The 25578-nt window shown below is 39.6% G+C and overlaps 1 protein-coding gene and 1 long non-coding RNA gene across 4 annotated transcripts in view; one reads left to right on the top strand and one right to left on the bottom strand.

Annotated features, from left to right (window-relative positions):
- The window catches only part of TARS1 (threonyl-tRNA synthetase 1), a 1036507-nt gene that overhangs the window by 976802 nt on the left and 34127 nt on the right, over positions 1-25578 (top strand). The window contains exon 2 of one of the 3 annotated variants that reach the window (XM_050793826.1): positions 21626-21778. In XM_050793826.1, coding sequence (XP_050649783.1) covers positions 21722-21778 — 57 coding nt within the window. In that variant the 5' untranslated portion in view covers positions 21626-21721. Of the gene's footprint in view, positions 1-21580; positions 21779-25578 lie in introns of those variants that run through there. The other 2 variants (XM_050793828.1, XM_050793827.1) reach the window with 2 other exon arrangements.
- On the bottom strand, positions 4638-21471 carry LOC126956710 (uncharacterized). Its single transcript, XR_007726454.1, has 3 exons — positions 21162-21471; positions 9681-9876; positions 4638-4652 (listed from the first exon to the last, which is right to left on the bottom strand). It is a non-coding gene; the product is annotated as an uncharacterized LOC126956710 (long non-coding RNA).

Below are 25578 nucleotides of genomic sequence, written 5' to 3' on the forward strand. Positions count from 1 at the left end.
GAGGAGGGAATACAGACACAAAATTGGAGGAGACACCATGTTTCAGACATGGTTCCCAACCCTATAGACTCAGGTCTGAGTCCAATGCAGAGAGGACTGCAGGCAGAAGCCAAAGAAAGTGAGGTGTGGGGGCCTACACCGTGCATTGCTCTTTTGAGAGACAAAGCACAGAGCTGGGAAGTGGGGTCTTCACACCTCTTTGTGAAGCACTGGTCCATCCGAGTGAGAACTTTAGGAAGAGCATGAGGACACTGCACCCTCTGTGGGACAACAGTGTCCCCTGAAAGAGCACCAGCAGTTGGGACACTGTGGAAGTATTTTTTAAACTTTTATTTGTTGAGAACCTCAATGTTTGTTTATTTATTTATTTATCGAGACAGGGTCTCGTTCTGTCATCCAGGCTGGAATGCAATGGTACAATCATAGCTAACTGCAGCCTCATAGTTCTGGGCTCAAGCAATCTTCTTGCCTCAGCCTCCTGAATAGCTGATATGACAGGTGCGCTCCACCATGCCCAACTAATTTTTAAAATATTTTTGGAGAGACAAGATCTCACTGTGTTGTCCAGGCTGGCCTTGAATTCCTGGCCTCAAGCCATCCTCTTGCTTTGGGCTTCCAAAGTGCTGGGATTACAGGCATGTGCAAATGCACCCAGCAGTTAATATGTATCAGTGGCTTTCTGTGCCAGCCATTATTCTAGATGCTAAGGGATACAGCAGTGAACAAGAAGCAGAAGAAGGCAACAAGGGAAATAAAGAAGTACATGAAAAACTATTTATGAACTCATCTGGGACATCCCAGGAACTCCCAGAAATAACTAGGGAGTGGAGCTGGCGGGCTGCAATTGGAGGTTGAAGCTGTACAGATAAGAATATAAACCAGTTGGCCGGGCGCGGTGGCTCACGTCTGTAATCCCAGCATTTGGGAGGCTGAGGCGGGCAGATCACAAGGTCAGGAGTTCGAGACCAGCCTGACCAACATGGTGAAACCCCATCTCTACTAAAAATACAAAAATTTGCTGGACGTGGTGTCACACACCTGTAATCCCAGCTACTCAGGAGGCTGAGGCAGGAGAATCGCTTGAATCTGGGAGGCAGAGGTTATAGTGAGCCGAGATCACATCATTGCACCCCAGCCTGGGCGACAGAGCAAGACTCTGTCTCAAAAAAAAAAAAAAAAGTATATAAACAAGTTAAATTCTGGTTAAAATTCTTACTGTGACCCCATTGATACATGCACACTGATTTATGCCTGCATAGATAAGGACTGGAAAAAAAATGTATTAAATGGTAACAGTGATTATTTATGGACAGTGGGATTATGAATGATATTTTAATATAATTTCATATAAAATCTATTTCCAAATGTTCTAGAGTGAATAGAGTAGTCTTCCTCTATCCTCACAAGATACATTCCAAGATCCTCAGTGGATACCTGAACCAAAACCTATATATGCTACGTTTTTTTCTATGTATACCTACCTGTGATAAAGCTTAATTTATAAATTAGGCACAGTAAGAGGTTAAGAACAATAACTATTAATAAAATAAAACAAGTATAACTTTACACTGTAATAAAGCTATGTGAATGTGGATTTGATAACCAAGATGGCTACTAATTGACTCATGAGCAGGTCATGTCTACATGATGAATTCAGACAAAAGCAGAATTCATTTCCAGGGCAGAATGATGCAAGATTTCATTATGCCACTTAGTATGCTGAAAAACTTAAAACTTATGAATTGTTTATTTCTGAAATTTTCCATTGAATATTTTCGAACCACAGTTGATCATGAGTAATTGAAACTATAGAAAGCAAGACTGTAAATAAGGGAGAAGTACTGCATATGTTACTTTCATAAACATAAAAATTTTTTTTTTTGGTCTAGGAGGCAGAGGTTGTGTTACTCTGTCATTAATTTTCCCTGGATAGTATAATGTCCTAGGGAAAACTCTGACCCTGTTGTATATTTAGAAGAAATGTATTTGATGATAAACATACCAAAACATTAGATTAAAATAAAATGTATTTCTAAAGAACATATAGATAGTTGAAATGACAAATTTTTATGCTGCTGGATTGTAATTAAATGTTCACTCTTATTGCATCCTTTTCCAGCCAACTTTACCAGAAATTAAAAACACGAGTATAATTATCTCTCTCTAGTAATGCTTCTAAAAATAAGCTATGTAGTTTTTTAGAAGATCAATTCTACATCAATAAGTAGATAATTAAGAGAACTCTCCAGACAATTCAGGAATTCAAATATCACATCTTTGCCTTGGTGTCTCTAAATATCCTGTTATCATAAACATGTACTTTCTAGTTCATTTGTAAAGAATTCCTCTTGAAACATTAAGAGTTCAAAAGTTTACTGTTACCCCTTTGTAACCATGTACTTTAATATTATACATATATTAACTGATTGTCCTGGAGAACTATAATTCAACCTAGTGTCTGATAGTTGGCATTCTTAGTTAGAAAAAAAAAAAAAGAAGAAGAAACGTAATCTCGTTTTCCCTCTTTCAGACCTAATTATGATTTAAAAAGTAAGGTTAATTTTCCTAAAAACAACCTGATGAGACTTTACTCCAACACAAGCAACACGTGCATATCTGGGTTAGATAAATGAAAAGACAGAGACCCCGTAACAAACCTGGAGGGGCCAGGCTTAGGTAGAGAATAAAAATGAGAGATTAGCTTGGGGACACCAGAATGTGGAGGTTTCTGGAAGTGAGAGACTCTGGAAAGACAGCTGGATAGCACTGATGCCTAGCATAGTGCTGTCCCCAATGGGTCACTAATGACCACTTGATGATGATAATATTAGTGGCAACTATACACCTGCATCACTGCATTGCTACTCCCAGAAAATGAACTACAAATGCTGATTTGGCTTAATCAGACCTTCAACAGAGTTAATAATCCAAGAAGACCTCCAGAGAATTGTCAAGGACGTTTATTGTCCAAAAAACATTCATGACTCCAATCAAAATACAAGGGCAAGCTTCAGAAGCCAGAATGGCTCCATCCTACAAAAAGATAGCCCAAGAGTTCTAGCCATAGCACTGCACATACATGAGTGGATGGTTTTGTTCTGAAAGCTCAAATCCTGGGGTCTGTTTTGCGCCCTTCTAGATCTGATTGATTAAGAGGTAACCTTTCAATTGGGAAACTTCACACTGCTTAGGTCAGGCTCACTGGGAATATTTGCTGCACTACAAGACTTTCTCTGGAGTCCATGTTCCCTTTCAGCGACCCTGTGCTAAGATCTTCTTGGAAATCTAAGAGAACAGTTGAGAAGAACATCATAAACTACAGGCAGCCTAAAGAAAAGTGTGATCATTGGTTCTACTACACTGAAAATGTGAGAGTTTTACATTTTATATTTACGTTTTACATACATTAGGCATACTAATGTATATAAAGCTGCTAAATGGTACCTGTCACAAAATAAGAATGCACACATTCCAACCAAAGTTACCAAACTTTGGATTGTGAGCCACCAGGTTTCTGGTAAAGTTTTATTGGAGCACAGCCACATCCACCATTTACGTATTGTCTATGGCAGCTTTCATGCTACGTCAGCCGAGTTGATTATTTGTGATGGAGACCGTGTAGCATGCAAAGTGAAAAATATTTGCTATCTGCCCCTTCCCAGAAAATGTTTGTCAGTCAATATTCCACTATTTTTCCATTCAGTCTTAGCCTGCCCTGGGAGCCAGATAGAAAACATGAGGTATAGGGGGAGCTCTCCTCTCCTTAATGGAGATGAACCAACTTGGAATCTCAGTATACTGCTAAGTCTCATCAAATGAACTGTTCTGCCTGAGTAACAATCCAACAATCTTATTGTAAAAATGCATACACTTTTATTATCACAAACGCCATACAATTAAAGATGCAAGCCCTTCAGTAACTGTCAAATCACACAAGAGGATGGGAATGACATTCATGTTGAATTACAATTCATCACCTCAGTGGTGCTTGCCAAGGTTTTCTCTTTGTTTCCATTTATGAAACACTGCTTTTTAATTTTACCTCTTGAAGGGGTAAAAGAAAAAAATGCTTTGAGTTTTTTCACTTACAAAAGAGAAGTTCAAGTAAGTAGTGCATTTTAATAGTAGTATTCTTGCTTTCAAGGGAGGGGGAAAATGTGGGAAAGCTAGTAAATATATTTGGAGAGAAGAGGAATACCCCTTTAAGCTAAAATATGAGTGGAACAAGTATAATCAAATATCAGAAAAAGCAAATTATCCATATTACCAAGCTAAATTCCAAGAATCATCTGGAAAATATGTTCTGTGACAAATTACTCTGAATGCTATTCTATATCACTCACCAGTTGGAGTTAGTAAGATTTACATCAAATTTCCTGGTATTTACTCCTGAGTCTTTTTTTATTTTTATTTTTACTTACTTATTTATTTAATTTTGAGACGGAGTTTCGCTCTTGTTGTCCAGGCTGGAGTGCAGTGGTGCGATCTGGGCTCACCGCAACCTCCGCTTCCCGAGTTCTAGCGATTCTCCTGCCTCAGTTTCCTGAGTAGCTGGGCCTACAGGCATGCACCACCACACCCGGCTAATACTCCTAGGTTGTTACAAGTCCCTTGTGGAAGCTTTTAGCTTTTAGGTGGGAAGGCAAATCTGTCTAAAAAAAAAAAGAAGAAAAGAAAAATGTAAGAGATTGGAGGCTGACAGAGGTACACTTCATGCTCAAACTCAGCTCTGTCATTTACTAGCTATATGTCCTTGGGCAAGTAGATCAATTTCTCTGAACTTTGGCTTCCTCATTCATAAACTGATGACAATAATAGTATCCACCTTATTGGGTATATTCATGTATGTAAAGCAGTGAAGTGGTACCTGTCACATAATAAGAATGCAAACATTCCAACCAAAGTCACCAAACTGGTTTGTGAGCCACTGGTTCTTTCCGTAAATAAAGTTTTACTGGAACACAGCCACGTCCATTCATTTACATATTGTCTACGGCAGCTTTCACTCTACATCGGCAGAACGGAGTAGTCGTGACAGAGACCATGCAGCCTGCAAAGCCAAAAATATTTCCTGTCTGCCCCTTTCCAGAAAAATGTTTGCCAGTCTCTGTATTAAACAATTTTTTAAAAATATTATTATGATAGCTTCCTTTTCTTATTTTATGTAGAGAGAAACTTTCACAAACTGTTTTTCAGAGAAATATAGCAACTTAATAAGAATGACCCAACAAGGTGAAGACAGGGCTTCTCTTCTGCTCTTCTCACTGCGTATTCCTTACTACATTTACAGAGCCTCGAATGTGGGCATTTTTTCAGGAAGCACATTTAGCTTAGAGGTCTCATAACACATCTGCTATTTTTCCAACTGATTGGCATTCAATTCAGATGGAACTTACTAAAATGAAACTTTCTCATTAAAGGTTTTGAAGGTGATTAGAAGTTGTGCATAGTTTGGTTCTTCCCAAGAACCCTACCCCAAAATATTTTTTTTTTTTTTTTTTTTTTTTTTTTTTTTTTTTTTTGAGAAGGAGTCTCGCACTGTCGCCCAGGCTGGAGTGCAGTGGCGCGATCTCAGCTCACCGCAAGCTCCGCTTACAGGGTTCTCTCAGCCTCCCGAGTAGCTGGGACTACAGGCACCCGCCACAACGCCCGGATAATATATATATAGTAATTTTAATAGAGACGGGGTTTCACCGTGTTAGCCAGGATGGTCTCGATCTCCCGACCTCGTGATTCGCCCGCCTTGGCCTCCCAAAGTGCTAGGATTACAGGCGTGAGCCACTGCACCCGGACATTTTTTTTTTTAAATTCAACTTCTATTTTAGATTCAGGGGGGTACTGGTGCAGATGTGTTACCTGGGTATATTGCATGATATTCTTGATTTTTTAAAAATTGGCTCAGATAACCCCAATGTGCTATCTTTCTCCGGGCTCCGTTTTCTTTGAAGTCCGTGAGAGTAGGAAACAACCCCAGTGGAGCCGAGTGAGTCCCTGACTGGAGCCTTGGTCTCTGAATGTAAGTTTAACAAAAGCCTCAGGGTCACCCAAGTTATCATCAAGTGGGTAAGTAAAAAATGGAGGCGTGCAGACAAATTGGCAGTTCAAAAATTAAACTTATGTAGAAAGACAGTTCAACTGAGAAAGCATTTCACTTCTACAGCACCTTGGCTCACTTACTGATAATCTCTAAAGAGACATTTTTACAAAGTGAATTTGATCTGTAGCTATGCACTTTTTATGCACTTTTCTATGCACTTTTATCACCAGAACTCCCTTTCTATCAAAATAACAAGAATTTGAACTAAAACTTTAGAAAGGAAAAAGAATAATAATAATCAACTCAAGAGAGGAAAGGCAAGTGAAGCAGGATTTCTGTGGCTTTATTTCTTAAATTGATAAAAGACAGCATCAGAACAAATGGTGCCTCCAGGGCTCTTGGCGGCCCTCTCTGTCCTTCCATTGTGTAACCCTTAGGAAATGACTTAGTTAAAAATAAGAAACTTTAAAAAAATAGAATTTTCTCACCCCGATATTTAATTGGTTTATTTGCAGAGATAAAATATCCTTCTCTGACCTAAAGATGAACTTCCAAATTATATGAAATTTCATACAGAATGAGAGAATTTATTAAATTCAAAAAATGATGTTTTCGGGATTGGAGTTGTTGAAAAATAGCAACAAGATTTGAGCAATGGGAGGAGGTTTACACTGTTAATTATTTTATTGCTAACATTGTATCCAACTTAAGATAAATTTATTTTCTTTCCTAGATGGCTCTGGGATTAAAGCAAGTCTTGAACTCGAGGTAGAGTTTTGTAGCCAAGTTACAAGAGCTTGACAAACAAAATTTATCGTGGGAATGCTGAGGCCACCTTAACACAACAATGTGACTAGCACCACTATAATGTGATCAAAATGTGTGGGAAATAATTTGTTTCAGTAATAGACAAGAGAATATAAAATTGCCACACTGAAATATAGCACATTTTCTAACTGTTTGCTGATTCCAACATAACAATTTTGCAAAACATGAGGTGATTTGAGGGCATGTAGAAATTCAGTTAGCACACACGTGAGAGATATGGGCACGTGATATCCAACTTGTCTTGCTCCCTCTCTGAAACCAACTGGAATATTCCTGCAACAAGCAACTTTTGTTTTTTAAGTATAAGTTCATCAAGGGGATTTAAAAAGAGGTAGAAAAATACTGAAGCCTGACCACAGAAAACAGGAAAAACAGCAGAAGGCCTCAATTTTCCAACCCAGGAATAGATATAAAATACAACTGAAAATAGCTCAAGAAAGATATTACACAGATCCTGGCTTTCCCTCATTTTAGAAGTGAGCAGGGAAAGCAGAACAAAGATGGGGAGAGCGAATGCAACAGCTGGTCCCTTGCGGTCGCAAAGCTCCATCCTATTTGGACAGCCGTGGTTTTACCTGCATTCATGACACATCATATCTCAGTATTGATTCAGAGAGTGGTCCCATTTTCTCATCCCTGGAAGAATCTCTGTGATCACTTCTTAACTTTTGGAAAGTAGATCAGTCCAGCTACCTCATCATCCACAGAGAAGTTAACCTCTGGCCTTCCCATATGTTCTTCTAGTTCTTTAATGTTGAGCTCTTCCAGTTTCTGTAGCTCATCTCCACAGGGAGAGCTTTTCTTGGGAGAATGTAGCCATTCATGTTTTCTAACTGTCATCATCTTGATAGCTTACAACTATATAGGACTTTCCATTTTCCACAACTCCTTCAAATATCCCACATCACCTCTGTGCAGTAGTATTATTCTTCTCAGTTTACTGAGGCAGCAGAGCCAGTATTAACAGGCTCACTATTTATATCCATAATCCAACATTACCCTCACTCTGGAAAAAGGATTTATTGTAACTTCACAGTTATAAGAATTACATAAATGACTTCCCTATATAAGCAATATTTAACTGATTTTGGACACCAAGGCTTCATTTTGACCATTTTGTAGAAAATCCTTCTCAAAAAGCTTTATGTCACAAAGGACTGTCGATATAATTTAACCGGTTCTTGAAGACACAAGGTTGTAATTAGAAACATCTGCTATTTTGCAATGATGTAGATTAGTTTTGTTTCTTGGAGTCTAGCAATCCTCCCCTCTCATCAGGCTATCTGCTGCAATTCTGCCTCTTACAGCCCTGTTTCTGTCTCAAATCCTCTTGCACAACTAAGTATTAGGAATCATAAATTAGAGAACCACGTTTATTAAAAACTGCATGTTAGATAAAGTTCAAGGGATTACATAAAAATTAATGTTAATTAGTTTGGTTCAGAAACCTAAAAGTTATTTCACTTCTCAAAGAAAGCTGTTTTAAAAAAACTTATTTTCCATCCAGGGCCATCTTAAGAAAAGAAAACCTGAAATTCTCAAAGTCCGAAATTCAGATAAGCTAGGTGTGTGTGAACTTTAATTTCCACTTTTATTCACATCTACTCAATTTCTTACAGCATCCTGTAAATTATCTTCAAACAGGGTTTCAAGGCAGTCTAGTAATCTATGAGTAATAACTACTTTTTATCTATTGTTATTGATATTATATTGAATCACAGAATTTTTGAACAATTGGTTCCCCAAATTACTTTGAGTGATAGCTCAAGAAGAAAAAGAAAAAATTATCATTACCAAAGTTGATAGCTGATGTAAAAACATCATTTCAAACATCATTCATTTTAAAAAGAGACGGCTCCATTGGAATAGAAATCAGGAGGTCTGGTATTAATGCTAGCTAGCTGTGTGAATTTAGCTAAGTAATTTGATCTATCTAATCCAAATAGTTTTTTTTTTTAATTAACAGCCATGATTGAACAAATACAGTTTTTAAAGTCCTGCTCAACTCCCAGATCTTGATATTTACCAAAAAAAAAAAAAAAAAAAAAAACTTGAATAGCAAAAATCTGTGACAAGCGTGACATCTAGTGGCTTTTCAGTTTATATACATCCTGATGTATGAAGAATTCCAAGGAAGTCACCATTGATTACTATAATCTCATGCATGCAAATATTCAGAATTTTTAACTTAGAGGAATCTAGGGGATCATATACTTCAACCTTCTCATTTTCCACGAGTGAAAACTGAGAACCAAAGTGGTCATTTTTGTCCATGCTTAAGGCCACAGAGGTAGAGGTTGCCCAAAGCCTACTGACTCCCAATCCAGCATATTTGTCATTTACATTTGTACCCTCAAAAGCCAAACAAGGAAAGAAATAATACTTTAAAGAATTTTATTCCTTTGTGCAAAAGTATTTTCTGATATCAAATCTGTTAGTGATAATTACACTGTTTTGTAATGTTTGTTTACTTATTTATTTAAGTTTTCCCCTAAGTTTCATGAGGTGAGAAACTCCAGGCCTCACTCATCTTTGTAGCTCCAGCACCCAGGCCTATATTGACCCTATCACTGATGTCCTTTATCTATCTATCTATCTATCTATCTATCTATCTATCTATCTATCTAATCTATCTCTATCATCTAATCTATTATCTATCATCTATCTATCATCTCTATAAAGCAAGAATTAATAGTACATTGTCAATATATCCTTTTTAAAATGTAGTGGGCGGTAATTTTATAAAATGAGCACATATTGTATATGATATGTGTGACCAAAAGGAAAACACATTTATCGGACTGGTTTTTCCCACCTTTCCTTTGAAAAACCACGTATTTCCCTTCTGCATTATTTTGGTGGGGCTGACCCAGTCTCTTGCAGTCCCAGTGAGTTCATGACCAAAGCTTGGTGAGTCTCCATTTGTCTTCCAGTGGGCACAGTGACTGACTCAGGGACTTTTCTGCTAAAGTCACTGGGAAAGATGGCTCCTCTTCCTCTGGGATCTTGAGCTGTAAAGATGTAAAGATAAAATAGAAAAATTAGTGGCCCTTTTTTTTCCTGGCACATGGAAATCACTTTCGTAAAATTGAAGCTAGCACATGAAGGGAAGCAGAGATACAGACTGAATTCATCATTAAAGCCTCTGAATCTGGCCATGCCATTTTTTGTTTGTTTAAACTTGCTTGAGTGGGTTTCTGTCTCTTGAAATCAAGTGCTGATAATATTAAAATATATCACTGAAAGGCTGCGTGCGGTGGCTCATGCTTGTAATCCCAGCACTTTGGGAGGCCAAGGTAGCTGGATACTTGAGGTCAGGAGTTTGAGACCAACCTGACCAATATGGTGAAACCCCGACTCTACTTAGAAAAAAAAAAAAAATAGCTGGACATGGTGGCGCGTGCCTGTAATTCCAGCTACTTGGAAAGCTGAGGCAGGAGAACTGCTTACCTGGGAGGCGGAGGTTGCAGTGAGCTGAGATCATGCCACTGCACTCCAGCCTAGGTGACAGAGCAAGACTCTTGTCTCAAAAATAATAGTAATAATTAAAATATATGACTCAAAAAAACAATTTTTTGAGGACAAGTCTTTCAGTTCCCAACTATTTCCATGCAAAACAAGGCAGTTTTATCAACTCAGCTTGAAAATAGGAAATCATATCCAAATATGAGATATCAATTATGTCTTCCTCTTTCTCTTAATGCTTATATTGCAGCATCTGATTCAGCTATTGAAAATGTATTGCTGTCTTGTTTCAATCTTTTTTTTATCTTTAATTTTAGGTTCAGGAGTACATGTGCAGATTCGTTATATAGGCAAACTGTGTGTTTTGGGGGTTTAGCACACAGGTAATGTTGTTACCTGAGTAATAAGCACAGTACCTTATGGGTACTTTTCTGATCCTCTCCCTCCTCTTACCCTCTACCTTCAAGGAGGCTACAGTGTCTGTTGTTCTTATCCTAGTGGATCCATGTGTTCTCATTGTTTGGGCCCCATTTATAAGTGAGAACATGCGTATTCAGTTTTCTGTTCCTGCATCAGTTTGCTTAGGATAATGGCCTCCAGCTCCATCCATGTTGTCACAAAATATATGATCTCATTATTTTTTGTGACTGCATAGTATTCCATGGTGTATAGGTACCACATTTTCTTTATCTAGTCTACTATTGATGGGCATTTAGGTTGATTCTATCTTTGCTATTGTGGATAGTGCTGCAATGAACATACCATGCATGTGTCTTTATGGTAGAATGATTTATATTCCTTTGGGTGTATACCCGATAATGGAATTCCTAGGTTCAATGGTATTTCTGTTTTTAGAGTGTTAAGAAATCACCACACTGCTTTCCACAATGGCTGAACTAATTTACATCCCCACCAGCAGTGTATAAGCGTTCCCTTTTATCCACAACCTTGCCAGAATCTGTTTTTTTTAATTTTTTTAATATTAGCCATTCTTACTGGTATGAGATAGTGTCTTATGGTGGTTTTGATTTACATTCCTCTAATTATTAGTGATGTTGAGCATTTTTTCATATGCTTATCGATTGCATGTATCTCTTCTTTGGAAAAGTGTTCATGTCCTTTGCTCACTTTTTAATGAGGTTGTTGGGGTTTGGCTTGCAAATTTGTTTAAGTTCCTTATTGATTTTGGACATTAAACCTTTGTCAGATGCATAGTTTGCAAGTATTTTCTCCAATTCTGCAAGTTGCCTGTTTACTCTGTTGATAAGTTTATTTTGCTGTGCAGAATACCTTTAGTTTAGATTCCATTTGTCAATTTTTTTTTGTTTTTGTTGCAATTGTTTTTGGCATCTTTGTCATGAAATCTTTGACAAGTCCTATGTCCAGAATAGTATTTCCTAAGTAATCTTCCAAGGATTTTATACTTCTAAGTTTTACATTTAAGTATTTAATCTACCTTGAGTCAATTTTTATATGTGTTATAATATATCCCCTATATTGCTAATCTTTATGTTGGGATATTTTATTTCTTCAAGCATACTGTAAACTCTCTAAAGGCACAAATCACAGAACACCCTAAAACAAAGTAGGCATTAGTAGATATATTCTTCAGGAATATAAAGTCTAAGTTGTATATACTATCCAGATTATGCATTACATTCTGAGAAAATAGTTTATAAGAGTTATTTCCTAAGGGGGAAAAAAAAACTCCTAACTAAACACACTAAAAACACACTATCTGCAGTAAGAGAGAGAATCTTTGCTTTTGTTGCAATTTCTTTTGATGTTTTTGTCATGAAATCTTTGTCTGTGCCTATGTCCTGTATGGTATTGCCTAGATTTTCTTCTAGGGTTTTTATAGTTTTGGGTTTCACATTTAAGTCTTTAATCCATCTTGAGTTAATTTTTGTATAGGTGTAAGGAAGGGGTCCAGTTTCTGTTTTCTACATATGGCTAGCCAGTTTTTCTAGCACCATTTATTAAACAGAGAATTCTTTCCCCATTGCTTGTTTTTGTCAGGTTTGTTGAAGATCAGATGGTTGTAGATGTGTGGTCTTATTTCTGAACTCTCTGTTCTGTTGGTCTATGTGTCTGTTTTTATACCAGGGCCTTGCTGTTTTGGTTATTGTAGCATTTTAGTATAGTTTGAAGTTGGGCAGCATGATGTTTCCTGCCTTGTTCTTTTTGCTTAGGATTAAGGAACTTAAAAAAATTTATTATAAAAAAAACACAACAAACAAACAAACAAACAAAAACATTAAAAGGCCAGGCATGGGCTAGGCGCGGTGGCTCACACTTGTAATCCCAGTACTTCGGGAGGCCAAGGCGGGTGGATCACGAGGTCAGGAGATCGAGACCATCCTGGCTAACATGGTAAAACCCTGTCTCTAATAAAAATAAAATAAAATAAAAATTAGCCAGGTGTGGTGGCGGGCGCCTGTAGTCCCAGCTACTCAGGAGGCTGAGGCAGGAGAATGGCATGAACCTGGGAAGCAAAGCTTGCAGTGAGTGGAGACTGTGCCACTGTACTCCAACCTGGGTGACAGAGTGAGACTCTGTCAAAAAAAAAAAAAAAAAAACACACACACACACAGACAAAACCCACAACCCATTAAAATTGGGCAAAGGACATAAGCAGACACTTCTCATTTATGTGGCCAACAAACATTAAAAAAAAAAAATCCCAACATCCCTGACCATTAGAGAAGTATAAATCAAAGCCACAATGAGATATCATCTCACACCAGTCAGAATGGCAATTATTAAAAAGTCAAGAAATAACAGATGCTGATGAGGCTGTAGAGAAATAGGAATGCTTTTACACTGTTGGTGGGAATGTACATTAGTTCAACCATCGTGGAAGACAGTGTGACGATTCCTCAGAGACTTAGAACCAGAAATACCATTTGACCCAGCAATCCCATTACTGGGTATATACCAAAAGGAGTATTAAAAAATTCCATTATAAAGATACATTCATGCATATGTTCACTGCAGCACTATTCACAATAGCGAAGACATTGAATCAACCCAAATGCTCATCAATGATAGACTGGATAAAGAAAATGTGGCACATATACACCATGGAGTACTATGCAGTCATAAAAAGGAATGAGATCATGTCCTCTGCAAGGACGTGGATGAAGCTGGAAGTCATTATCCTCAGCAAACTAATGCAAGGACAGAAAACCAAACACCACATGTTCTCACTTATAAGTGTGAGTCGAACAATGAGAACACATGGACACAGGGAGGGGAACAACACCCACTGGGGTCTGTCGGGGGTGGCGGGGAGGGAGAGCATCAAGATAAATAGCTAATGCATGTGGGGCTTAATACCTCAGTGATGGGTTGATAGGTCCAGGAAACCACCATGGCACATGTTTACCTATGTAACAAACCTGCACTCCTGCACATGTATCCCAGAACTTAAAATTAAATTAAATTAAATTAAAAAGATAGAGAATCATGTAATTTGCCGAATTATCCCAAGTGGTTGGTGTCATGTGGCAGTAGTTACTAATTTTCCACCAAAATATTTTCTTCCCCTCAGTAACAGAAATTAAGTGAGGTACATGACTCTCTAGCTAGAGGCCAGATTCCTCAGCCTCCCTAGAAGCTATGCAACTCAGTTTGGACCAGTGAGATATGAGTAGAAGTAACTATGTGCCACTTCTGTGTCTGGGCCTTAAAACACTTGGAATAAGCAATTCCACTCTTTTTTTGCAAATTGAAATGCAGAAGTGCCAGCAACCCAAGTACAACCATGCAGATGAGAACTCTCTAGAGAAAGGGTTAACAAATTATCACCCATAGACCAGTCACTTGGTTTTGTAAATAAAGTTTTATTGGAACACAGCTATGTCCATTTGTTTAGAAAGTATATATAGCTGCCTTTGCACCACAATGACAGAGAACTTAAGTAATTGCAACAAAGATCATGTTGGGCTGCAAGCCTTAAATGTTTCCTATCTGGTGTTTTCAGAAAAAGTTTGCCAACTACCGCACTAGAGCAAAAAGATAGAAGGAACTTGGGTCCCTACATGATTGTAACAGAAAAATAAGTAAACATCTAGCTTACTGTCATTGTATTTTGGAGCCTCTCTTCTACCTCCATTTAGCACATACTGTAACTATTATATCTTATTAATTGGATTTCTGTTTATATCTAATTGATAGAAATAGGGGCTTATGATGGCTAGGGGAAAGCATAAATGTGGCACCATGGTCTTGTTGGCTCCTAAGTAGGTTGTACCAGCAGAGGACTCCAATTTTATTAAGCTTCCAAGATGCTTCTCACTGAAAAATGCAGCTGGCTATATGTATCCTTGAACTAGCATAGTGTCTCAGATTGAAATACTGGTATCAACATTTCCAAACTCAGTTCTTGAGAGATAATTTAAAATAGTCAATGGGAAGATATTATAATTAATTTACATGTCAGCTTGACTGGACTATGGGTGCCCAGACATTTGGTTAAGGATTATTCTGCTTGTATCTGTGAGGTTTTCTGGATGAGATGAACATTTGAATGGGTGGAATGAGTAAAGTGCCTTCCTCAATGCAGGTGGGCTTCATCCAACAATTAAAGACTTGGGTAGAACAAAAAGGCTGAGTAATAGGAACTCCTCCTGCCTGATTGCTTGAGTTGGAACATTGTGCCTTCAAACTTGACTGAAAAATGGGCTCTTCCTGAATCTTCAGCCTGCTGGCTTTTGGACTGGAACTTACACCACGGGCTCTCCTGGATCTCCAGCTTTCCAACTGTGGAACTTGGGCCTTCTTAGCCTCTATAATCATGTGAACCAATTCCTTCTAAGAAATCTCTCTGTCTCTTTATCTGTCTCTGTGTCTGTCTCTCTCCTCCCCTCTTTCTCTATCTTCAGATAGGTAGGTAGGTAGGTTGGTAGATAGATAGATGATAGATAGATAGATAGATAGATAGATAGATAGATAGATAGTAGATAGATGATTTTGTGTCTTTGAAGAACTTCAGCTAATATTCAGAATATTTTTTAGGTATACATAAATTACTCATATATTGCTATATGAAACAGGACTTGAAAAAATGTTTTTATTCATAATCACATGTCACCATAATTGAATTATTGGGTGGGAAGTACTCAGAAACAACATGGATATGTACAGATTTGTTTGGAGGAAAAACTCTCAGACTATACAACTCAGAGAACTAGGCGATTCTTTACCAGCAAGCACTCAAGTTCTGTATTTTTAGAAAGACTTTCCAGTTACTGCCTTTATATGCATTTTTATTTTTGATTTGATGATGCCCAAAAGGTTGTACAGATGGGTTTTCATTTTTTAGACCAGTATTCCTAACTGTAATTTTGCCCCATGGGACATTTGGCAATGTCTGAAAGCATTTTTGGTCATGACAACTGGGAGAAGAGTGCTATTGATATTCAGTGGGTAGAGGCCAGGGATCCTGCTAAGCACTTACAGTACACAGAACAGTGGCTTCTCTCAACAAATAATTATTTAGCCCCAAAATTTCAATAGTGCTGAGGTTGTGAAAAATCCTGGTTCAGACAACACTTTTGATATCTGAGTAAGGCCACATATCAAAGTCTAGCAGCCATTTTTTTAGTGAAGATGAACTCACAGCCCTTCCTGGAAACTGTTTTTTATAGAGGGAGGTAGGATGAAGAAAAGTGTGAGGTCCTAAAGTACCTTCAGGGAATGGCACAGATACTCTGCAAAGAAATGAGAAGGGAGGAACGCCAGAGGCAAATGCACAATTCTACACATTTAACAACTTACTTTGGAGGTAAGTATACCCTTTGGAGATGAGGTTCAGAACCTCCTAAAAGCTATCCAGAATGTATTCCTCATATGCTAGGCCTCTCAAAGCTATTTTAAATCTGTCTTAGTCCATTTTGTATTGCTGTAACAGAATACCATAGCTAGGAGATTTACAAAGAGAATTAACTTCTTTCTTAAATTCTGGAGGCTGGGAAGTCCAAGGTCAAGGGGCCTATACCCAGTGAAAGCTGTCTTGCTGCATCATCCTATGGTGGAAAGTAGAAGGGAAAGAGAGCTCAAGAGAGAAAAAGAGCAAGAGGCGGCCAAACTCACTTTTATAGCATGCCCACTCTCATAATAACTAACCCACTCCCAAGAGAATGACATTACTCCATTCATGATGGCAGAGCTGTCATGACATAATCACCTCTTACTAGACTCCACGTCCCAACAGTTGCATTGGGGATTCAGTTTTTAACATATGAACTTTAGGGGACACAGTTAAATCATAGCAAAAGCTCTCAGCAAGGAAGAGATATGACAAAAATGAAAACAAATTGAGGGATATTATTCAGAATGATTCCAAATAAAGCTAGAGTAAACCAGAGAGAGTAACTGGCTAGAGCATTCATTCCCCCAAACATAATTAACTTTTATAGCCCTTTAGAATTTGCAAAGTACTTTGTATACATGTACTTTCATTTTATCCTCCCAACAAGTTCTAGAATCAGGTTTTTTACTTCTATCACCATTTTATAGCTGAGGAACATGATTATATCACACAGGGTTCCAACAAAGAACAGAGGGCACACTTGAGTTAGAGTAATTTAAAGAGGGTTTATTTAAAAGAGATGAGAAGTATAGGGAGTCAGGATCCTACAAATAGTAATTGTGGGAAATCTGTAACCACATCTAGGCCAGGCAGGGTGAGGGTAGCCTGCATTTGCTGGAACCCAGAAGGGAAGTGTTGTGTAGTGATTGCTATGAGATCAGCAGTGACCTTTGGTTGTGAAACATCAACAGCCCAAGGCAACCTCCTCCCAGGGAAGGACCAGGGGTATACATGTCCTGATTTTGTTTTCTTCCCTCCCAACTCCTGCTGGAAGCAACGGGAGGCCAATGGCCCAGAAGTACATTGGTACAGGCCACACCTTTTCCCCTTCAACATCCTCTATAGCTTTTCATCCACATGAAAAGTGTGCGCCTCCAACACAAGGGACACATGAAGTCCCTTTAGAATGTGTATCATCATGGAGTGATCTTGATTCAATCATACTCCCTCATGAGAACTAAAAAGTTAGCCACTTCTAGTACTCTTTATATATGATATATATAGAAGGAAAAGTTGGGGGAGTGGAAAAAGTGACAAAAAACATAACTTCTACAGGCCATACTTCTTTCTGGTCATGAGGGCTAATTTAGCAATCATAGCACTAGCACCAGCTCCATGGATGTACAACCTGGGCAGTCACACAGGGCTCAATACTTAGAAGCGCTCTGCACTTGGTTGCTGCTCCACTGTGCCTAGTAAATAGACTGAAATTAACAAGGAGCCCTACATTTTTATTTTGCATTAGGTTCTTCAAATTATGTAGCTAACATTGCATAACTCTGTTCTCCCAGCACCTATTCAAGTTACCCTTAACCTTTGTCAGGACCTTGCTAGACTGGGTTCTTTACCTAGAAGGATAGCCCAAACCTTCCTTCCTTCCTTGTCTTTGTTGGGTTCCCAGAGTTTCCAACAGCAGAACATTAGACAAGGAAGTACTAAAAAATGTCTCAGTGAATCTCAATCATGACAGAGTTATTGACAACCACTTTCCTAAAAAGTATGTACAAGGCCAGTGTGGTGGTTTACACCTGTAATTCCAGCACGAGAGGCCAAGGTGACAGGATCATTTGAGGCCAGGAGTTTGAGACCAGCTGGGCAACAAAGCAAGACCCTGTCTCTACAAAAAAAATCTCCTTCTTGACAAAGTTGTCCTTTAGGTAGAAGAAACCCATTTGTCCCTTTGTAATGAGGATCAATCACTTTGGCCAGAAATACAACCCCCAATTCTGCCTGTGAGTGCAGCAGTACGTGAAGCCCCACATAGGGTGTACTCTTAGGCCAACTGATCAGAACCATGACTGTGCTCCCTGATAGAAGCATTCTTCCCTCAGGGACTAGTTTCTTCAAAACCATCCAGCCCAAGGTTGTAGGAACCAGAAGCAAAAATTATTCAAATGAGTAATTAAGGATTGATAATGAAGAAGACTGTTTTGCCCCTGAACCGATAGAGAGATGGTTATGTACAAACTTCTACTATTTGTAACACTATTTGTAGCATATCACAGAATTTTGATTCACCTCTCACGGCAGAGCTATTGACAACCACTTTCCTAAAAAGTATGTAGGAGGCCAGTGTGGTGGTTCACACCTGTAATCCCAGCACGAGAGGCCAAGGTGAGAGGATCATTTGAGGCCAGGAGTTTGAGACCAGCTAGGCAACAAAGCAAGACCCTGTCTCTACAAATAAAAATAAAAATAATAAATTAATGTAAAAAAATTTTAAAGTATGTAGGGTAGTGGGTGATACAGTTTGGCTGTGTCCCTACCAAAAATCTCATCTTGAATTGTAATCACCATAATCCCCATGTGTCAAGGGTGGGACTAGGTGGAGGTAATTGGATCATGGGGCGGTTTCCCCATGTTGTTCTCGTGATAATGAGTGAGTCTCATGAGATCTAATGGTTTTATAAGTGTCTGGCATTTTCCCTGCTGGTACTCATTCTCTCTCCTGCTGCTCTGTGAAGAGGTACCTTCTGCCATGATTGTAAATTTCCTGATGCTTCCCCAGCCACGCAGAACTGTGAGTCAATTCGACATCTTTCCTTTATAAATTACCCAGTCTCAGGTATTTCTTCATAGCAGAGAATGGGCTAATACAGTGGGCATAAATTATAACACTGAGAATAAATCAGAAGTTTCTTTTTTGTTGGCAAATACACAAAAGTTGCATAACCGTGTTTTGTGCTTTAGGTCTGAGATGTGTTGGAGGCTCCCGCGATCTTTGCTTAGCTCTAAATACACACATAGTAAAAAAAATCTTCCTAACACCAGAGGGCACTGTGCTACAGGGATACCTCTGCGAGATTCCCACACTAGCAACTCCGTTACAGCTTCCCCTATGTTCCTGCACCACAGTCAACCTGTTAGAAATGCCTTCTGCTTTTTCTTTTTGCCATCCTTAAATGAGGACTGTTTCTCCCTTGTAATCCTCTCAACAGAATTCCTCTTCTCCCTACCATAACCTGTGTCTCTGGGATTGTATACACAAGTTTCTGAAGCCCTCTGAGGGGTGGGTAATCATGCTGTGATTCTTCCTGTGTATACATGTTAAGTAAATTTGTATGTTTTTTCTATTAATTTACCTCATGTCAGTGATTTTCAGCCAAACTTCAGAGGGCTAAGGGGACCTCTCCTCTTGGCACTTACAATAGTATGTGCTGGTAGTTTCATGTAGTTCTTGGTAGAACTTACTGGTTCAACTTGTTCTTTCACTATGTGTGTATTTAGAGCTAAGCAAGTTTACTGTATCTATCTATCTATATCTATCTATCTATCTATCTATCTATATTTTTTTACTGCTCTGTCGCTGACACTTTGATTTCAGTAACAGTCGTTTTCTTTTCTTTTTTCTTTGAGATGAGGTCTTACTCCATTACCCAGGCTGGAGTGCAGTGGCAAAATCATAGCTCACTACAGACTCAAACTCCTGGACTCAAGCAGTCCTTCTGCCTCAGCCTCCCAAGTAGGTAGGACTGCAGGCGCACACCACCAAACCCAGTTAATTTTTTAATTTTTTATTTTATCTATTTATTTGAGACAGTCTTGCTGTGTTGCCCAGGCTGGAGTACAGTGATGTGATCATAGCTCACTGCAGCCTTGATCTCCCAGGTTCAAGTGATCCCCTCGCCTCAGCCTCCTGAATAGCTGGGACTACAGGTGCACATCACCATGCTTGGCTAATATATATATATTTTTAATTTTTGGTAGACACGAGGTCTCACTATGTTACCCAGACTCGTCTTGAACTCCTGAGCTTAAGCTCTCCTCCTACCTTGCAAGTTTACAGTTTTTAAAAAATGTATTTTATCTCCTTGATTGAAAACTTCACGAAAGCACACTTTGTGTATTTTTGCCAGCACCTGGAAGATGTAAACCTATCACACAGCAGATGTTCAATAAATGTCGAGTGTTGAGACAAAACTTGCTTAATTTTTCAATCAAGGTTTGCAAAATTACCTCTTAATTTGTATTATAAAAGAAGTCAAAACCCATTTACTAACTAGACCTAGAAGAAAGTTTATAATGAGACTAGATTATTAGTAGTGCTTGATGTTCCAGGAGTTATATTCAATTTTAATAGGCTTAGATAGACCAAACTAACTCCCCACATTTAAATTAGAATGAGAATCAACGGGATCTACTCTTACCTTCTAATGTAAAACAATTTAATTATGCTCATTAGACACGTTTGCCTGAATTGTATCTTAATTTTAACTAAGTATAATGAAAACCAGAGAGCTCAAGATTACTGAGTTTGCTAGATGCAGAAAATTATAGGTTAACAATTATATTTAACTGCTATGTAACATTGTTTCTAGCAGCTTCTCTTAACCCCTTGTTCCCTGAAGGCAGAGAGTTGTAGAGAACAGAACTGATGTTTAAAAAGAAAAATCCACAAAACGTGGTGATGGAGTACGTACGTGAAGTTGTGCCCATTGCGCTTCTGATTTCAAATAAGTAATTGTTTTAAATTGCCTACTAACACAAATTTTAAAAGCCCAGTCGATTCCAAACACACCTAGGAGTGAAAATCCATGGTTATTTCCTTGGGTGAGCTTTATTGTATTTTTGCGGGCGCTATAGAAATGCTCCCCCAGGCAGTACAGATCAGCAGCGGCTAGCAGTGAAGAATGTTCAAGGAAGGGTTTGTCCCCGATCACTAGGACTCGGGGCTTGGGGAGCCTGGACTGCCATGAGGAAGGCTCGATTCACCACTACAGACAGGGAGCCAGAGACCTGAGTAGTGCCGAGAAGTCGGCAGTCGCGCCAGGTCAGAAAGCGCCGAAGCCGCAGGAAATCCCGGACTCCATCCCTGGATTTGTTCCAGTGTCGAAGATGGTATCCAGGTCGCCGAAGTTTATGCCAAGACCGACTTATTATCTACGGTGTCCGGGAAGGTCCATGATTGTGCGACATAAAGGCAGAAGGGAGGAAGGCGCAAGCGCATTGGGGACTTGACTCTGAAAAGCGTCCAGACCAAGGTCTGCGGAGAGTAGGCCTGTAGCTCCTCCTCACCCGCCACAACCTGATTTCCTAGAAGGGCTCTGTCATCCAAAAAGATTTTCCATTGGCTTAGAGGAGGCAGGGCCCGTCTTCCCCCGTTATCCATTGGCTGCCCCTTCCGCCGCAAGTTGGGGGCGGGGTTAGGGCGCCTGTCGATTGCATCAGCTGGTCCAGTGGAGGCCAAGTGGCGCAAGCGCAGTGTTCCCGGGCCCTAGCCCACCTGCGACCCGCCTCTTTGCTCTTCTCCTCTAGGCCGTCGCTTTCGGGTTCTCTGATCGCTTCGTCGTTCGCCAATGTTTGAGGAGAAAGCCAGCAGTCCTTCAGGGAAGATGGGAGGCGAGGAGAAGCCGGTGAGCAGACCTGGTGGGACCCAGAGACCAGCCTGGGACTCTCGTGGGTGCAGACGCTCCCTCGCGGCGGGGGCAGGGGTCAGGAAGCAGGAAGCGGCCGGTACCGCGTGGGTCGGAGGAGTGGGGGACGGTGGGACTCATGGAAAGTCGGAACCCCCTTTGGGAACCGTCCATTCATAAATTAGGGTGGGGCCTTGCAGTTCATCTCTGGGTCCATTCTCTTTACAAATGAGGAAACAGACCTTGATTGAGCGACTTGTTCAGAGCCTCACATCTACAGTAGTTAGACGCGGAGACAGAATCAGAATCTTAGGCTTGGGGCTTCCAAACTCGGGTTTGTGGCTTACTGTAAGCGGGAAACATATTGCAGAGCCTTATTTAATCAATCTCCTAAGATCCTGCGGGGGTAAAGAGCTCCATTTTGAGGAAAGGAAAACCGAGTCCCTGAGATCTGACCCAACTTGTCCAAGTTTGGGTGGTTAAGTATACATTTTGCCCGGCACTGAGCTGGGCGGTGGAGGTGGGAAGATGAGTAGGGCCCAGTTCCCCGACTTTGAGGGCCTCACAGGCTGATGTGTAAGAGACAGGAAAACAGCCCTAGTGCTTTGTGATCAGCTGTGTGGTATTACAGAAGAGGAAGCTTAGGAGGGCTCTTTCGAATTGAGTTTGGAAGAATGATTTCACCAGGAAAACAGGCAGAACGGGGCTTCCCACATAAAGGTAGGGAAGGCAGTGAAAAGGGGCACGCAGGTGAATTGTCTTTCGGGTTGTTTGCAAGAGATATGCCAGAAGGGTTAAAGGAACAGCAGTCAGAAAGATCTTAGGCAACAAGGATGTTTGCTACTTGTATTCTATACATGAAGGATCTTAAGCAGGAAGATTGAATTTGTAAAAGTCACGCTGGCATTGGGGTAGAAGGTGAGGCCACATGCAGAAAACTGTTGTAATAGTCCAAGTGAGAAGTGGTGGCGTCTTGAGCTAAGGCAGCCTCTATCCCAAGTCTGTGACAGGACAAGTCGCTTAAAAGCCAAAACTTTTTCTTGGTTGTCTACTCGGAATTGAATGGAGCACATTCTAAACCAAGTAAATTTAGTTCTAGATGATAAATGGTGACAATACATAGTTTTTTGTTCACATAAAATGGTATTTTTACTATTTTGTAACTTTTTTTTTTTGCTTAATAGGATGTGGTCAACAACTTTCCATGTCCATAAATATTCTCCTGTACTATTCTTAATTGGACTTAATATGTATGGTTAACAAATATGTACTTTTTCCTTCCTGTAATAGTTATACAACGGTTAATATTTATTTTGAGTACTAAGTACGGGTTTGGCAGTGTATTAATGTATTCCATGAATTAACTCATTCAGTCTTTTGTGTTTATTTATTTATTTATTTATTTTTGTTGAGACGGAGTCTTGCTCTGTCACCCAGGCTGGAGTGCTGTGGCTGGATCTCAGCTCACTGCAAGCTCTGCCTCCTGGGTTTACGCCATTCTCCTGCCTCAGCCTCCCAAGTAGCTGGGACTACAGGCGCCCGCCACCTCGCCCGGCTAGTTTTTTGTATTTTTTTTTTAGTAGAGACAGGGTTTCACTGTGTTCGCCAGGATGGTCTCGATCTCCTGACCTTGTGATCCACCCGTCTCGGCCTCCCTAAGTGCTGGGATGACAGGCTTGAGCCACCGCGCCCGGCCCAGTCTTTTGTTTTTTGTTTTGTTTTGTTTTGTTTTTTCCCTGTCGCCCAGGCTGGAGTGCAGTCGTGCGATGTCGGCTCACTGCAAGCTCCGCCTCCCGGGTTCACGCGATTCTACTGCCTCAGCCTCCCGAGTAGCTGGGACTACAGAAGCCCGCCACCACGCCCTGCTAACTTTTTTTTTTTTTTTGTATTTTTAGTAGAGACGGGGTTTCACCGTGTTAGCCAGGATGGTCTCGATCTCCTGACCTCGTGATCCGCCCGCTTCGACTTCCCAAAGTGCTGGGATTACAGGCCTAAGCCACCGCTCCCGGCCTCATTCAATCTTCTTAATAACGCTATGAACTGGGTTCTGTTATTATCTCCATCATACAGATGAGAAAGCAGGCATAGGAACAGTAACTTGCTCAAACCAAGTATCCCTTTTTTTCCGCTTTCTCAAACCCAGTATCCTATAGCAAATACTAATAACCCCTGTGCTGTTCTGAGTGAGTCAGGGACAGATCATTCCTGAGAAAGGTAATTCTGTAGCTTCTGTTAACAATCCAGTTCTGCTTCCCAATTTTTGGGTTGAAATTTTAGATTACTTGTATGTAGATGTACATAACATATATACTCAGGGAAATAGAGAACAGTTGCCCACTCTCTTCCCAGTGTTGTAGAAAAGAGGTAATAGGCCTCAGGGTTCCAGAGAGACCTGTCGTAATGTCCCACCTCTACTACTTAATGATACAAGTGGGCAAGTTGCTTCTTTGAGCCAATGTTCTTGTTTATAAAACGGAGCCGTATTTAGAACCAGAAAAACTTTGTGGTGATTGTCTCTCTCTCTCTCTCTGTCACTACCCCTGTTCGTTTGGCAAATGATCAAAACCCAAATAATCTTATCAGAAATATAAAACTTATTTTATTATCTTTCAACTTTAAACCTGCACACACCTGCAGTTTTCTTTTTACCCAGTATACTTGATTAGTTACCTCACTTCTACTGTATGACAAAGGATCTGTTGAATCTAAATGAACCTTTAAAGTTTATTAAATCCAGACTCGTGGAGTAGGGGGGAATTTTAGCTCAGCATGAAATTAGGAGTCATATTTTAAAACTAGTTTTTTTAAAAATTATACAAGTAACACGTTTTATAGGATTTAAAAGACAGTGACCAAAATGTCCATCAACTGATAAATGGATAAGTAAGCAATGGAATATTATTTGATAATAAAAAGGTACAATGACAAGTATTGATACATGTTACAACCTGATGATCTTGAAATTATTATGCTAACTAAAAGAAGCCTGTCACAAAAGACCACGTAATGTGTGATTCTATTTATATGAAATTCCTAGAATAGGCAAATCCATAGAAACAGAAACTAGATTAATGGTTGCCAGGGTCTGGAGTTGAAGGCAACAGGGAGTGAACTGCTAATGGGTACAAGGTTTCTTTTTGAGGGTGATGAAAATACTCTAAAATTGATGGTAGCGATAGTTGCACAACAGTGAATACCTAAAAACCATTGAATTGTATACTTTACATGGGTAACTTGTATGATATATGGATTGTATCTTAAAACTTTAAAAAACTAAAGGTCACAAACATGCAAACTAAATAAAATCCCCCCCTTTACATTCCTGGCACAGGATTTATTACTTTAAAACTTTGTATGACTTCACTTACTTCTAATTGAAGCCTGTATTCCTTACGGTAACTTTTAGTTCTTCTGTGAGCATTAGTCTGTCTTACCTTGTATTACTTTCTAAAACAATCCTTCATTAATCAGCCTGGTTTAGTCATTTTTTCTCTCTTTAAATTTTAACGTTTCTGACAACAAGTTTATGTGTACACGTAGGACACATTGCCTCTATTCTCAAAATCCACCTGTTGAAATGCATTCCATCCTTTAAAGTTCTTACACTAGTCCTAGCTTATTTGACGTCTAATCATAGCGCTACTACTGTTCTTTTCTTCTCCGGGAGTTTCTCACACATGTATGCCTTACTTTCCCTGGAGAGACTAGGTTTACACATGGTAGGGATTGGGCCTTATATTTGCTTCTTCCATGGCTTTTGGTAACACTGGTGGAATTCATGGGCACACTTTGTATTCAGT

Source organism: Macaca thibetana, chromosome 6 (assembly GCF_024542745.1).
Source record: "Macaca thibetana thibetana isolate TM-01 chromosome 6, ASM2454274v1, whole genome shotgun sequence".
In the NCBI taxonomy this organism is placed as follows: domain Eukaryota; kingdom Metazoa; phylum Chordata; class Mammalia; order Primates; family Cercopithecidae; genus Macaca; species Macaca thibetana.